This window comes from Xiphias gladius, chromosome 8, assembly GCF_016859285.1.
Source record: "Xiphias gladius isolate SHS-SW01 ecotype Sanya breed wild chromosome 8, ASM1685928v1, whole genome shotgun sequence".
NCBI lineage: Eukaryota > Metazoa > Chordata > Actinopteri > Istiophoriformes > Xiphiidae > Xiphias > Xiphias gladius.
In genome coordinates, this window is record NC_053407.1 from 9,202,929 (window position 1) to 9,219,222 (window position 16,294).

Consider the following 16,294-nt stretch of genomic DNA (forward strand, 5'->3'; position numbering starts at 1 on the left):
ACCTGGAGACCAGAGCTCGACAGGTGAGAAAAATAATTTACACATTCATATTCTGTGTGAGATGTGCATACTGTATGTTTTACACTATTTTTCCCTGCACAGAGAACACAAGTGTCCATAATTGTGTGTTAAATCTGCTTTCATTTCAAATGAATGCTTTTGGGAATGGAGAGGCTGGAATGGTTTCACCAGTGCTTCTTTTGTTTGCTGTGGTGTTATGGTGACTGGAAATAGGAATGTGTCTCAATTTGGCAGCCTTTGATATGGAACCAATACTGTGTCTGTCAGTGTGCAGTATAAGAAGGGCACCAGACATCCAGCAATATTAGCAGTTGTAGATGAGTTTAATCACTGCTGATATAGATGAATGAGTGCAGGACATCTTTACTGGTAATGCAGTATTTTCAAATGCTTTTATATCGCACGTAAAACCCATTCCATGGTGTTTATTTTGCTCCTGAGCTATTATCTTGTTGGAGATACACGTCAGAGTTTAAGAGGTGTTGCTTTCTCACCCTCACCTGTAAAGATTTGTGTAGCAGCCCACACATTTGTGGAAACATTACTGATAAAAAGTTATCGTTTCAGCTGGTGTTAGAATAGGTTTTGCATGCCCGGTGGATGACCCCGTGTGCAGTCGGCTAGTTGGCTGCTTCCTTTCAGCATTAACAACGCCGCCATCTGGGTAAGCCCACACACACCCGTGCTTTCTGGAGTGAACCACAGAGAGGTGAGCAAAGGATGAAGCACTGAAGCAGGGGTGGAGGGCAGGAGCAAGTATGCAGGGATGGAAAGGAAGGGGTAGGGGCCAGATATATAAAAAGAGATAAAATATTGATTAAGAAATCAAAATAGTGGAGAAATATGGAAGTTATGAGATTGTTCAACCTGCTTTTCTCAACATAAAGCTGATTCATATGGGATTCCACAAAACCAAAGTTGACCCATTTTATCTCCAAGTGGTTCAATTTCTTCTAAGACTGAACATTTAATTCCTGTGGACAATTAGATTTAGGAGGAATAAAATGTGTTTATTACAGGAGACACTGCCATGTTTTCTTTGTATCACTCTTACAAAAGTAACTTGGGGAAAAGAGAATGAGGCATTAGCGAAGCACTTGTTCCTGCATCCACTTGGGAGCAGTACGACCTGAACCATGGATTAATGTTTATCCCAATCAAAAAGTTCAAATCTATTTGCCCTTGGGGTTGAACCAAGTGTTGGCTGAGTTTCCATGTGTCTGCAGAACTTCTGGCAAGTCTATCAGCTTCCCTCCGGAGAAAGACTGCTCCTCTCCCCTCTGCTCTCCTCTCTCCTCTTCATGCACACTCAGCTTAAAACAAAACCGACTGCCAAACATTCTTGGGGGGAAAAGTGCGGAGATAGATGAAAGGATATTGGCAAGCTATAGGGGTGTGAAGATGTGGAGCATGTGCTGCAGTGTGTGTAGATTGGTGTGGGTGAGTATGCATACATGATTTGGTTTTTAAGCAGGGTTGAATCTTAAATGATCACTGACTAAGCCGTTTTTTGGGGAAAACAGAGTGGGGAAGGTGCCGAGGGCCAATTTAGCAGAACCTGGTTAGCCTAAAAACCAGCTCAGAAAAACACCTTTAAACTTTCCTCAGCCCAGGAACCAGCTGTGCAGAATTTACACCCTCACACTTATTCTAATTAAATCATCAGAGACCAATCAAGCTCTGTAAGCTTGCATTTACTGGATGAATATGTATTATGGCTTCAGAATCACATTTCGTCACATTTCATACTGTTTCTGATACAAGTCATTGTATACCCATTAGCAACCTGAAGAAAGAAACAAAAACAACAAAATGACTGATTCAAATCCTAAATGAGGTGCGTGTATTTGTGTATGTGTATGTTTGTGTGTGCGTGTGTGTGTGTGTGTGTGTGTGTGTGTGTGTGTGTGTGTGTGTGTGTGTGTGTGTGTGTGTGTGTGGCAAGCCAACAGCAGGAACGGAAGAGACGAGATCTGAGATAAGACTTGTCTTTTATAACAGACAAACACAGAGAGATTGGTTGTAACAAACAATGATTTTCTAGTTTTAAGGCTGCACCACCAATAAGGGAGCAGGAATGAGAGGCAGCCTGCAAGCTAGCTAGTCGATGCCAGTGGACTCCCTCCCTGAATGATTACCAAGTGATTGTTCTTTCACTTTGACCTTGGCTCATCACACAATCAAGTGTCACACACACTGTTGCTGTACTTGTAACACAGTCAGCACTTAATGACTAAGAATATACAGCAATGCTAGCTGCTCTGTGAGGCCTTACTTAGGCACAGTGATTCTTTGAGCTAAATTCTAATGTCAGCATGCTAATATACTCAAAATGACAATTTGTGTTAACCATTGCAGTTTAGCATGTTAGTATGCTAACATTTTCTAATTAGCATTAAACACAAAATACATTGGTCATAAAAAAATGCAAGGGACATATTTCACGCAAAGCCGAAAATTGTCAACATCTTGGTGGTGCAAGAGAAAAAGTCAAGGTATCTTCAAAGTCATTAGGGATCATCCTCTGGAAACCATGAATGTCATTGGAAACTTTGACCCGCTGATGGCACAAAACAAAAAGTTATCCAATGTCTGTAATTTAATGGCAATCCATACAACAGCTGGAGATATTTCAGCCACATCAGCACCACTAGCATGGCTACAAAACAAGCAGTTTACACAGAAGAGGTATGCAACTAAAAACCAATTGAAGAAGAATTGATGAAGCTGGCTGTCAACTAACTCATATAGTTTCCTTCAAAGACATCGAGTTAAACTGTATTTTACAGTTACTGCATCACTTATTTGTTGAACTGTTTAAATTTAAAAAAAAAAAGAAGAAAGAAATAAAGAAATAAACAACAACAAGGTTAAGTCAGCAAAGTTTTCACCAAGATCAGGATGCTGAAATTCTCAGAAATTGGTGTTTTTTTCAAAATAATTTTGTCAGTCCTTGGAAAAAAAATCAAGGAATGAAGGCAACACTGCCCATTTGGTTGTGCAATATGAACCCTAATAAAAATTTAATGTTCTTGGTTGAGACCAGCATTATATAGTCTCTTTCTTTTTCACATGCAGCAGGGCTACTATTGACAGCCCTTGTATGCAAAAACATCTGAGACTGTGTATAACAAAAAAGTGTGATGTTATATCATTAGAATTGTTTGCTGACGTTTAGGGGCAGCCTGCACAGACAAGTCCCTGCTGCATCAACAACAAGCCAGGACTAGTGAAGAAGACAAACACGAAGACATCAGAGATGTCCACCTTCCTGTGCCAACAGAGCTACTAACATTCCCCTCTGCACCCACTGTGTCAGGCGTCACAAGCACATATTCATTATTCAGCAGGCGTTCCTCTCCATCTATACCACTGTTCTACCCTTACCAGTCATCTTCATCATAGATTTATAATTTTTCAACCATGCCTGTTAATCTTTAATTTTGTTTAGAACACCCATTGGGGATGTATAATTCAATGTTCTGTGCACCAAAAGCAAGCTTTTTCCATGAAAAAAATACAGAAGATCCTCTGTAAAAAAAAAAAAGGTAGGGTAATTCTTTTCATGACATTATATAAGACAAAAATATCTTAGAGATCTAGCCCCATCTAAATTACTGTCTCAGTTCTAGACAGATGCAGAGAAAGAAGAGTGATTCTTTTATTCCACCCCCCTCTGTCTCTCTAAGCTCTAATACCTAAGCTGAGCTGTGACACAGTGACCTTCACCAGAATACAGAAACCAAATTAAGTTAAAAAATCTCTCAAACTAAAAGAGTGAGTGATCCAACAAAAACATTTAGGGGTATAAAGTTTGAACATATAAAGTCAGCCCAGTTTAAACGTATGCAAATTCATGCTAATGAGTCAGCCCCATGTTGTGATTTAAGTGGTTTAGTGTTGTGCTGAGAGTTCCAGAAGATCTAATGTGATCAATAGACCATAAATAATAATTAGTTCCGCTATTAAAGCAGGACTACGGACTGTGTTTGCTGCTGTCTGCTGACTCAGAAGCCCACTGGAACTTCGCCCAAACACTGAGAACGTTGCTTCTAAAGATGCTTATCCTAGATAATGATTTGGCACACCATAGACCTTGGTACTGTGTCTCTTTAGTGAACTTTAAAGCTCATAAAACAGGCCATCTATACGCTGAATTAATAGTTTGCAAAAGTTTATTGGCAGGCTGTGCCACACAGCCTAGGTAATTTACAATATGCAGCATTTGTCTGAGCTTTTTGTGAAGCCATCGGACTGTAAAAAGTTTTGTCAGATTTCAAATAATATCCATAATTTCCTGTTTGTTAATAAGAAATTCAATGTTAGATAGTAATAGAGTAGATGGATCTAAGCATGCCAGTTCACTACCTTTGAAACAGATTCAAAAGGCTTCCTGTTTCTTCCTGATTAACAACTTGTCCTTACTGAATCACTATTTTGTGAACTTCGAATTGAGAAAAATGAGAAATAAAGTGAACTTTAGAACTGTCTTCATTGGAATAATAAAAATAGTATTTGTGTATGTGTAGTTTTTGAATGTGTTTTGATAGCAGTTATTAATATTTTGATGACCCAGTGAAAAAGCATCATGTCAATGCTTCTTCTGTTTCAAAAAACTCTGCTCAAAGGAAGCATACACGTTCTTGGTTTTACTTTGGTTTGTGACATATTTTGACACATTGATCATCAGAGGATTCATGTTAACTGTCTGTGAGGCTGCAGGAAAGATGTGAGCATGTGAAAGCTTATCACTTATGAAAGGACTAGATGGGTGTCTCGATGTGTTGCCCCATGCAGAACATTGTCTCGGTTGTCTGAGTCTGTAGCTTGATCTCCCCGTGTGGGTGTTTGTCATGTACCAATTTAAATTGTCTGACTTCATTTTTTCTGTTTTCGCAAAAATTGGTTTCAGTTTATAGTGGGACCATAGACTGTATAAAAATGGGTGGGACATTAAAAATGTAATAGTTTCAGTAGTTTCGAAATCCTAATGGCCCTAATGCTGCACTGCTGCACAACAACAGGAATTATTTGAAAATCCTGCATTTCTTAATACAGAAAAAAATCAGTTTGTGAACTAAGTATACCATTGTATCAAACTGTTACAGTTTAGGGGAACATGTTTTTTATTTCTTCCCAAAATCAAAAACATAAGAGCAAATGTGTATGGACTGGACTGAACAGTTTGTCTGCTCTTTCATTCGCCGCAAGTATTAGCATACCAGGCTAACTACCTATTAACGTTAGTGTAGTGTTACTTCCAAGACTTCCAAGTATATCATGAAAACATTTTTTTGCAGTTACAGGTTAAGTAAGAAAAGAGCCCCTTCAATAGTGGGACATCTACTGTTTAGTTTTTAAAGTAAGTTTAACATTAGCAATTCTGTTTTGATTTAGGGAAGGTGACACTCCAGCAAAGCAGGCCAGTCTTTACACGAGATAGGGTTACATTTGTAAAACATATTTAGTCCTTATTCTCAAAGCCTTTTCTCTTGTAATGTTAAAACTGAAACCTACAGTTTGAAAATGAGAACAATAAAGCATAAATGTAATAACAATCCATCCCATTTTGTTTCATAATGAAATAACTGTCCAATCCTAAATGTTCCCTTATCATTCTGTACGGTATGTAATACTGCTCCTTTATGTCCTCTCCATGGATCATCAGCTGGTGAGGATGCTAACTTTTTAGCTGGGACATGTAGCATGTAGAAATTGTGCTTTTATCACACGAGAACTGAAAGCTTGACATGCGTTGCAACAATGACTAAAGAGGGCAGACTATAGTGAACAATCAGTTAGCCTCTTGTTATTAACGGTGGGGTCACAACATTTTCTGTTACAGTTTGAACATTTTTGGTTATTTCACATGAGAAATGTATGGATTTTTGTTTTTGGCCTCGTTCTTTTCTCTGGTTTGAAGAGGGCACGGCTTTGTGGGAAAGAACTGATATCATGTATTTCCATGCTCCACTTACGAGTTTAGGAAGATTTGAATCTAGTTGTGATGGCCGTTATAAGATTGTTTGCTCATGTTGCATGTTGATTAGTTGAGTTTTTGGTTATTAAACTCTTGATAAATATTGAGTGAGGATATTTTTTCAGATCTTTGAATGTAAATATCATAACTTTTTAAGGTTATGGAGAAATATATTTGATTTGAAGCCATGTTTTCAAGGGCTTTAAGTTATTGAAAAAGAAAAATTAAAGTCAACATCTTTCTTAATACAGTTATTTATCTTGCCAGGGATATGTTTCAACATCCATTTAAACTTTTGATCGTATTACCCATAGTATAGTAGATGTTAATTTCCTCACTGTCATTGTCAGTTTCTAAATATACTGAGAAAGGGAATTGACGATGTCACATTCCAGATAAGATTATATTCCTGGTCCGATCTGCTCTTTGTCTTCTGCTCTTGACTCTGAACCACATGCACACACAAGCGCACAGAACAGTTGATGAAACTTTGCCCTGCATGTGTCTTTGTGTTCACACTGTCAACATACTGAGGAATCCATAGAAAAGAGGTTACAAAGGTCTGTCCAGGTTAGTAGCTCGTTTGCACGTGTTACGCATAACACATCACCCTAAGATTTCACATAACAAGGTACATGTCATGCTTTTTAAACATCTGTTGTCTTTTCATTCTCTGTCTTTTTCTTTTCTCTGTTACTTATTGTCAGTATTTGACCCTTGCACCCTGTAATGTGGAAAGTACTTTCTCTAAAAGTGCCTGTTAGACATGTTGCCTTTGCCATGTGAGGGACACCACTATTGCATGTGACACGGAAAGAGTGCCAAAGCCGTTGCTTAATGCAAGCAGTCACACCAAGCCTGATGAGCTCCCCTGGCCAGGAGAAACACGATGGCTTCAGTTTGATCCCGACAGGTATGGCAGAATTATTATTTCATACGTATTATTAGGTTTGTACAGTCTTTGAATTGTATTGTGAATTTTGTTGTGATTCTTGCTGACTTGTATTGCAAGCTTTCGGGATCATGATCCAGATTTCGGTCCAGACCTCTTTCAGTCCAATCACACAGAAGGTGGGTAATCTCCATAATTAAAATGCTTGACAATCCTTTGAAAACAGGTTCTCATGCAGTCTACGAATCTCCATAATTATTATGTGTTTAATGGGTTTTTCATCTGAAAAAAGGAATTAAGCTAAATCCTGTCATGCATATTAAATCTTATCTGCTTGCAGTGACTGTGGTTCAAAGAGATGACAAATAGCCTACAATGGAAAATTGTTACTTTTTATTTCTTTCTCTAGACAAGTGTAAGCACTGGTTTCTGTCAAAGAGATCCATGAATGGCTTTTTGTCATTTGTGTATTGTTATGATAAAAGAGAAAAGTCCCTCCTCAAACTGTTGGAAACACACTATTTTCTAAATTATCAATGTATGCTCTAGCATAAAGATTTACTTTCATTTTAAAGAACAGCCTTAGTCCAAAAGTACACAAAAATAAGTGATGCAGAAAGTATTTAGATCCTTTACTTAAAAATAGCTGTACTGCACCATAAAAATACTCCCTAACAAGTAAAAGCCCTGCATTGAATATGTAACTTAAAGTAAAAGTTAAGTTAAAGTAAAAGCATGCAAGTGTTATTAGCAAAATTTTGTTGTCAAATACAGTGAAGTTCATAAGTATTTGGACAGTTTTTGACACAATTTTTGTAATTTCGTCTCTGTACACCACCACAACAGAATTGAAATGAAGCCATCAAGATGTGATTAAAGTGTAGACTTTCAGCTTTAATTCGGGGGGGGGGGGGATTAACAAAAATATTGCATTGACCATTTAGGAATTACAGCCATTTTTATACAGTCCCTCATTTTAAGATGGTCAAAAGTAATTGGACAATTGACTGATGATCAGTTTCATGGCCAGTTGTGACCTGTTCCCTCATTATTCCATGACAAATTAAGCACATAAAAGGTCTGGAGTTGATTCCAAGTATTGACTTTGAATTTGGTAGCTCTCAATATGCGAAATGAAGGAAGCCATCATTAGGCTGAAGCACAAAACAAACCTATCAGACAGATGGCAGAAACTCAAATCAACAATTTGGTACATTCTTAAAAAGAAGGAATGCACTGGTGAGCTCAGTAACACCAAAAGGCCTGAATTCGTTCCTTGCAGAATTCTTTCCTTGGTGAAGAATAACCCCTTCACAACATCTAGCCAGGTCAAGAACAATCTCACGGAGGCAGGCATATCATTATCAAAGTTTACAATCCAAAGACGCCTTCATGAATGTAAATACCACTGGTAACACTCAAGAACAGAAAGGCCAAGTTACATTTTGTCACATCTAACAAAAGCCTGCCCAGTTCTGTAACAAGATTCTTTGAACAGATGAAACAAAGATTAACTTGTATCAGAATGATGGGAAGAAAAAACGGTGCTTCAAAGTACAGATGGATGGAATCTTGAAGGCTTTGTTTCAAATCCATTGTGGTAGTGTACCAAGGCAAAATTACAAAAATTGTATCACTGTCCAAATACTTATGTACCTAACTGTAAATGTAGGGAAGTAGAAGTAAAAACTTGCATAAAATGGGAATACTTAAGTACCTCAAATTTGTACTTCAGTACAGTATTTGAGTAAATGTAATATGTTTTTTTGAATTTAATAAGCAAAGTGAACCCCCTCTGTTTATTATGAAAAAAAATCAATTTCTTTGCAAATTTTGGTGATTGCTGTACAAAAGATAAAAAATAACATGTTTCTCCCTAGACATTTGAGTGTAGCAGAACCCAAGGCAGATTAACATGGACTCTCCGCTGAAGGTTCAGAATGGGAGGGTAGCTGTGGCACCGACAGCAGCCCCCGATGGTGGCTACGCCTGGTTCATCTCACTCTCCTGCTTCTTAGTCTTTGGTCTGACCTTTGGGGTCGTTAAGGCCTTTGGTGTATTCTATGTTGAGGTACACCAATACTTTGAAAGTACAGCAACAGAAACATCATGGATCACCTCTATTGCTATAGCTACCATTCACATAGTAGGTAATTATGACCTTTTTTAATTATAAGTACATAAATCTTTAAAAAAAAAAAAAAATTTTAAATTTTTTATAATTTATAATTTTTTTATACAGTGTATATACATGTACTGTGTATACAGTGGTACGACATCAGTACATGTTTCATAGCCCTCAATTTCAACACTGTTCCCTATTTTCAGACCCATATCTTTCAATATCCCTCCACTCTTTTTGACCGGGATGTCAAATCCTTCAGATGACTCAGCACAAACTCAGATAACTTCAGGTTCTGACCACCAGGTGGCTCTCTCTCCTACATCTTAAAAAAAACGCTAAACGCCAGGTCCTGTCTTGTGTTGAATGAATTGGACCACCTTAATAACACAAACAAACTAGAAAAATACTATAAGATTGCTTTTTGATCTCCGTTATTCTAATGGTGTGGGTAAAATAAATTATCATCCGCCGGAAAAGTAGATCTACTCAGACAGTAAGTGACACTAGGATTAATTTTAAAACTCTTAAAGCTCTTAAGTCTTATGTGGTTTAACTTATTGTATATCTTCAAACGGAATATTGATCAAACCTATATATCATATTATATTTCAAGAGAACATCTTCATTTACGCATGTTAAAAATCCCTCTGCAGCTCCTGTAGCGTCTGCTCTGAGTGCTCGCTACAGCCATCGTTCTGTAGTGATAATGGGTGGACTGATTTGCAGCTTAGGAGTCGTGATTGGGGCTTTTGCCCGTAACCTGATTGAACTCTACCTAACAGTGGGGTTCCTAAATGGTAAGTGGTTAGATGCAGATGTTTAAACATACAAAACAAGCCTGAAAACATACACACAAAATATGATATTCACTGGTGTCCTCCCTGCAGGTTTTGGGTATGGGTTAACCTGGACCCCGACAGTGACCTTGCTGGGTTTGTACTTTGAGAAGAGGCGACCGGTGGCTAACGCCTTGGCCAGCACTGGAGAGTGCATCATTACCTTTGTCCTCACACCCCTGTTTCAGCTGTTGATTGACAGTTACTCCTGGAGGGCTGCTTTGCTGATCCTGGGTGGTCTGCAGCTTAACCTGTGTGTGTGCGGAATGTTGCTGAGGCCCCTAAAAGCCACCAGGGATGTGACTTATGTCAGTGAGGTCAAAGCAGTAGAGCAAGGCTTTTCGCTGGAAATGCTCACAAAAGAGGACTCAGAGCAGTGCACGCCAAACTGGCAAGAGACAGAGGAGCTGAGAATATCTGAGGGGTCTGATCAGGGGACAGCCAATGTATGTCTTGAATACCCTGAGGAGATACCAACTTCGACTAAAGACTCAAAGAGGGCTGAATTAAAGACCAAACTACTGAGCTACATAGATTATACCCTCATCACTAATGCTCGATTCATGGTCTACTCAATGTTTGGGGTGTTTGCTGCTCTGGGTTTCTTTGCTCCAGCTTTGTTCCTGGTTCCTTATGCTCACAGTAAGGGAATTGAGGAGTACCAGGCGGCTGCGCTCATGTCCATCTCTGCTCTGTTGGACCTGTTTGGAAGGCTGTTCTTTGGCTGGGTGGCAAACCTGAGACTGGTGGAGACGGTGCGTTCAGTTTAAGAAATGTAGTGGAAAGTGGTATCAATCTTCTCTTGTAATCATCTGCAAGAAAGCGAAAAGCTTATTTCCCAAAATGTCAAAGAAAGAGTGTATTGCCTATATATAGAATGTGTACATGTTGGTGTCAAGGCCACATCACTGCATCAGCTGATGCACAGTCGGTTTCCTTTGTCTCTGCTCCCAACAGGTGCAACAGCTGACAGCTACAGTGATTCTGCTGGGTACTGTGTTACTCCTCTGCCCACTGGCCTCCTCATTCTCAGAGCTGGCTGTGTTCAGCGGAGCTTATGGCCTGATGTATGGTGCCACTGTCTCCATCCACATCACTGTGCTGGCTGAGGTTGTGGGCGTCCACAGGTTCGGAAGTTCACTGGGGTTTTTCATGCTGATACGCAGCAGCGGAGGCCTGCTTGGACCGCCCATTGCTGGTGAGTGGGAAAGATGCTTTGATTGTCAACTGCAAGTACACAGTGTACCGACTGTGCTTATCAAAAAGAAATGGATTTCAGCTTAGAGTTGTTGCTGTAATATTCCCTGTGATCCTATCAACCATGCTAACTGGCTGTGATAGTGAGAAATAAACAAGAAGCTGCACAGCGTAGAAAAAAATAGTGTTTCATTTACTGTGTATTAACATTTCTGTTAGCAGAGCTTCAGAAAAAATCCAAATCATTAACTCAAGGTTACAGTGTCATTCTCCTTGTCCCATTCTTCCAACACATTAAATCACACAATGGATGTGCTTATAAACCATTCTGCATTGTAACTCCAGCCCAGTGAGCCTATTCAGTGAAAATTAGATTTTCATACCTTCCTGACATGCAACACCACCCTTCAGTTAATCGTGGATTTTGTCAATGGTCCATCCCACAGGATATGGGGGGTTTACACTCAAAGAGCAACTATGCAGAACTTATAATATGACGTTTCATTGCCAATCACCAGTCGCTTCCCAAAGATTCCCCCACTGATTTTCCATTCTGTTACTTGAGACATTTTTTCCACTCATACACTGTGGTGGGACCACTGTGGTACCATAATGGCTAAACAGAGGAGTAGAAAAAGGCGAAACATCTTGTAAATACCAAATAATATTTTTTTCTGAGACCTTTTTGAAGCTGCAATAACTGTTTTTGTGGCCACTTATTATTACATTGTAAAGTTGATGTGGTGAACCTGCTAGCAAAGTGAACAAAAACATTAAAGTTGCCGGCCAGAAAACCAAAACAATGAACACAATAAATTGCTCTGCTGAGCTCAAGGAAATCTGCAGTGATATTTCTCTGTAGGCTCGTCACGACAAGCGACCATTTTCACATACACACAATCAAATCATCCATAGTTAAAATAAAGACATTGATTATAGCAGCTTTAAATCATGGTAAGCTGAATAAAAAATCCGGCAAACATGCAAAATATTATAGACAGCTTCCTGACATGGTGTTGCATAACCCACATCTTACTATTATAGTATAAAAATCCCTTTTGTCTGCTTTTCATGATGTGCATTTTCACCTTTATGATTAGTAGGAATTAATTAAGGATAATGAATCTTACCTGACGTGTTTGTTGGTGCAAAATATTGTATCCCGCTGCTCCTCCATAATACGTGAAATACTTCTTAGCGTAAATGGTTAAGTTTTGGCAGTGGCTCAAAAGTGTCTCAAATGTATCAGCTACTTTCGCAATCTGTTGGCAGTTATCTTCATTAATATATTCTCTCGTGAAAAATAAAACTGGTCAGCCATTAAAGTAAAATTGCAGTTAAATGCCACTGGTATTCTTAGAAATTGTTTTCCTGTCCTTTCTTTATGCAAACTGACACAAGCTGCGACCCCACCACCCATGGCACTGTCCTACCAACCAGCGAGCATTTGAACCTGGTCACTGAAGTTACAACCTGTTTTCACGCTCTAAACAATAGAAGTAAATACAGCCTGAAAAACACCCAGCTTGACTTTGGCACCCAGTCGCAGCCCCCCATGCCAGAAAGCACGGCCAGCAGCATGGCCCGCAGTAAATCAGCAGTAAACGGGTTTTTTCCATTCTCCAACAGAGTGGAAAAAAATATTCTCTTAATTGTAGTTTGGATCCATTTGATGATATTTGTGGATTTCCGAGAAGGCTGTTAGTGCTGCAAAAGACAGGGAATAAAAACTATTTGATTTTTTGTAGTGTGATGAGCTGTTATTCTTGTGTCGCACACCTTGGACTTTCCTCTTAGAGCTGTATGTACTTTTTATTATTATTATTATTATTAAGTGGAGTCCATTGTCACTGGCCTGATATATCAGCAAAATCTTAGAAAACATAAAAAAATTATTTCCATCCCCCCCCCCAGTCCTTCAACGGCCATTTCTTGTTTCCCTTTTAATATCTCTATTAGTCTCTGTTTAACAAGTTATGGAAAACCATCTAATTTAGATTAAAGTGACACATGTAAATGTTAAAGTTAAGACAATGCTAAAGGCTGACACTGACCTTAAAATAAGTTAAGCGCTAATTGAAGTGAAGTAGATGCAAATGTAGCCTGGGGTGTCCTATTTATAACTTAACATGGTCCTTCTGACACAAAGGCTATTTCTAACTTATTTACTGTACCACTCAGTACTTTGAGCACTTTGAAGAGCAGAGAGTTGATGGATGTTGAGGATGCATCAAAGCGTTCTAATTATGTTTCCTTCGCGGGAGGACAGCACTGGCAGTGCTGCCTTGGGATGAAATGAATCTTCATGCAATCCTCTTATCCTTATCTCTGCATCAGTCTTTTGCCTCATTTACAACTATCTGCTATTAAATGAAGCCAAAACGATAAAGTCATTTTGATATTGATGTCTTTTAGCCAGCATAGATGCAATCCAGTCAGGAATGGAAAATGTGACTGTGTCAAAGCTGCAAATCACTCACACGTGTACTTTTCATTTTAGGGTTCTTCATTGATAGGATGAGTGATTACGGGACAGGTTTCATCATGGCAGGAGTGGCTCTCATTGTCTCTGCCCTGTTCCTGCTCCTCCTTCATCAGTTGAACCGCAGGGGTCAGGGGTCAACCACCACGAATCACGACATGCACACAGACAAGATGGGGCACAGCCTCAGAGCTGAAGGCGAAGAGCCAGGCATGACATGAAATATGGAGAAAAGTTTCTGTTACTGATGGACGTCGAGTTGAATCTCAAAATCACAGTCAAAAAATTGAAAATTTAAAGTAAAGACTGAGGGAGGTTTTTTTTTGGATGGAGAAAGGCAGGGGCAGTGGAGTTCAGAGGCCTAAAAGAATGTCGTGAAGAATCATCTGCAGGATCAACTGGGCCTTCAGAGTCAACGGATGTCTGTCTGTAGGGTATTATGTGGATGGTTTGGAGTCAGCATCTCTGTCTGTCATACAGACCACAGACAGTGTAAGCTGGCAGGAAATGAGGAAATTAATAAATCTCCTAGCCAGATCTGCCCTGTTTATTATCAATGGTCAAATACTGAAGAGGAAAGAAACACAAAAATTATTAGGGTGGGAGGGGTGCTCAGAGTGGGTGAGGGTTTTTTTTTCTTCTGAATGTTACCAATATGATAAGTTCTGCAGGTGCATTTTCAGTCCATGGGCGATTTAAAAACACTTCATTGTTGACCAAACTGCAACCAAGACATTTAGAGCTTTTTTTTATAGATTTCGCACATGAAACCAAATTACCTTATACATAAAACATGAGCTAACTGGTAGTGTAGTAGTCAGTAAGTCTTGTTTCAAAGTTGTTTCATAGTGGCTTGAATATTTGCTTGATGTGGCACGTCATTTGTTTGTTCATTTCGAATTTACGTATTTGGTTAATTTATGGAAATTAATGTTAATTCTTAAGACATTAAATGTTTAAATCAGGGTACTCAAATACTTTATGCTTTTCCTCCTCTAGTTATTTATTATTAAAGGAGTTTAACCAAGAGTTTTACCTGTGGTATAATTTTAAGATATTGGTAGGAAGGTTTTGCAGTTTTTTATTTCTAAGTCAAGTGGAAAAATATTAATAATGTGGTGAAAATCTTGCTTTTTTTCAAAACATAAGATTCAGCCTTTCCTCCCTACCCCAAAAATTTTCGTACAGTTCCTAAAGTGTTCATATTGAACACTGACCTCTGGAATACATTACACAGTACGGCACTGTCACTTTCCTACAATGAAAATTGCAGATACTGTGTTTAATGTCACACAGGTGCAAAATGTGTAAGAAATTTGACAATCAGAGAGCCTCGTGAATTTTTTTAGATTTCTATCAAAATCACAAAAATTCAGAAGCGTGTTTTACATATGTTGTCTTAAAGTCACTCTTTGCTATTGAATGTTTTTATCCTTTATTGCATAAGTGTCATGCATCAATGAACAATGGGTTGCACAGTGAAAATGTGACTATGGCTCCCTCCAGTGAGAAGATAATGATGTTGCATATGCAACCTTCACAGATGCAGGACTGAACTGAACAAGTGCGGATAAATGCAGATATTACACCACAGGTAGGATTAGGGAATGTACAGATATAAATCAAACAACTGAATAATAGTAAGTTGCATCCGTTTTTTTGGTTCAGTTATTAAAACCTAAGCAAAATATATAAATTATGCCCCCTTTAATTTAAAAGCCAATTTTAAACAGCCTCAAAAGTGAACTGAAGTGTTAAATTACATTGCTGAAACAACAAAGTAAGTCCTAAATGGTTCAATGAATTTCTTCCCAAGTTATGTCCCAATGCAGCCTGAAACCAAGTGAGAAAATCTTTTCTTCATTTTCTTGCTCTGCTGCAGAATGTTTGGTATGTGCAACCATCAAGAAAACTAGCTTTTATAACCTCGAACCAACAAGTGGCACCAGATAAACATCTTCAACCTGGTATAATGCAAATATAACAAGTATAAATAAACATATCTTTCTCTATAAATCTGCAATAACAAACTCCAAACCGAGGTTTACGAACAGTGGCCTACACTGAAATGCCCCCGCACCAACAGACACAAGCTACATACACACACACACACACACACACACACACACACATGCACACACACACACGCACACACACACACACACACACACACACACACACACACACACCAAAGGAAAGAGACTGCAGAAAAGAAAACTTACCACAACAAGAGAGCTGGTCACAAAATACCACAAGCCTTTGATCTGCCAGACAGGAACAAAGACATAATCCATGTTTCATAGAAACTCTACATGAAAACCAAACACACACAGTCGCACACACACACAGTATGCAATGGTTGTCTGCCAAGAGAGAGAAGAGGCCACCTATTATCAGGGAAAGGAAGACTGCTGGTTCAAAATTATCAGAGGATTTCCAATCCAGTGATCCTAATATCTAGTGTTACTTGAGCCATGAGGAAGTTTTTATCTTTTAATTGCATATCAGCCTGCCTGAAATCCCTAAACCATTATTTACACACTCTCTGTACTTCACATAAAAGGAATAAGATGTCTGACTGAGCAATAAACAAAAGAAGAAAATGTGGAATTACACACCATTTGCTTTAAGATAAAACATTTTTAATTTATAGAGTTGATAAATGAATAAATATCCTTAAATACTGATTATGATTTGAGCATGGGGTGTTTGTCCTTGAACTTGCAGTATGTATAAAGTTGCGAGGAGTAATACCCAGCCT

At 38.7% G+C, this 16,294-nt stretch overlaps 1 protein-coding gene across 5 annotated transcripts; it reads left to right on the forward strand.

The window, feature by feature from the left end:
- The first annotated feature begins 6,857 nt into the window (after window positions 1–6,857).
- On the forward strand, window positions 6,858–14,926 carry si:dkey-246g23.4 (uncharacterized protein LOC559426 homolog). Of its 5 annotated transcripts, XR_005707890.1 has the most exons (8): window positions 6,871–6,914; window positions 7,014–7,072; window positions 8,774–9,043; window positions 9,672–9,815; window positions 9,906–10,609; window positions 10,812–11,052; window positions 13,552–13,807; window positions 13,865–14,926. XR_005707890.1 is itself a non-coding variant. In XM_040132183.1 (7 exons), the coding sequence occupies exons 3-7, from the start codon at window positions 8,809–8,811 to the stop codon at window positions 13,752–13,754; spliced, it is 1,527 nt and encodes a 508-aa protein (XP_039988117.1). In that variant the 5' UTR covers window positions 6,871–6,914; window positions 7,014–7,072; window positions 8,774–8,808; the 3' UTR covers window positions 13,755–14,926. The 5 variants fall into 5 exon arrangements, 4 of the variants coding, with proteins under 4 accessions (XP_039988118.1, XP_039988117.1, XP_039988119.1 ...); XM_040132183.1 differs by having other exon boundaries at window positions 13,552–14,926; XM_040132184.1 differs by lacking the exon at window positions 7,014–7,072 and having other exon boundaries at window positions 6,858–6,914; window positions 13,552–14,926.
- The last annotated feature ends 1,368 nt before the right edge of the window (window positions 14,927–16,294 follow it).

Coding starts and splice junctions, on each gene's coding strand:
- si:dkey-246g23.4 (XM_040132184.1), top strand. CDS start 8,809: ATGGACTCTCCGCTGAAGGTTCAGAATGGGAGGGTAGCTGTGGCACCG. Junction 9,044..9,671: donor AGCTACCATTCACATAGTAG/GTAATTATGACC, acceptor ATCCCTCTGCAG/CTCCTGTAGCGTCTGCTCTG. Junction 11,053..13,551: donor GCTTGGACCGCCCATTGCTG/GTGAGTGGGAAA, acceptor TTTTCATTTTAG/GGTTCTTCATTGATAGGATG.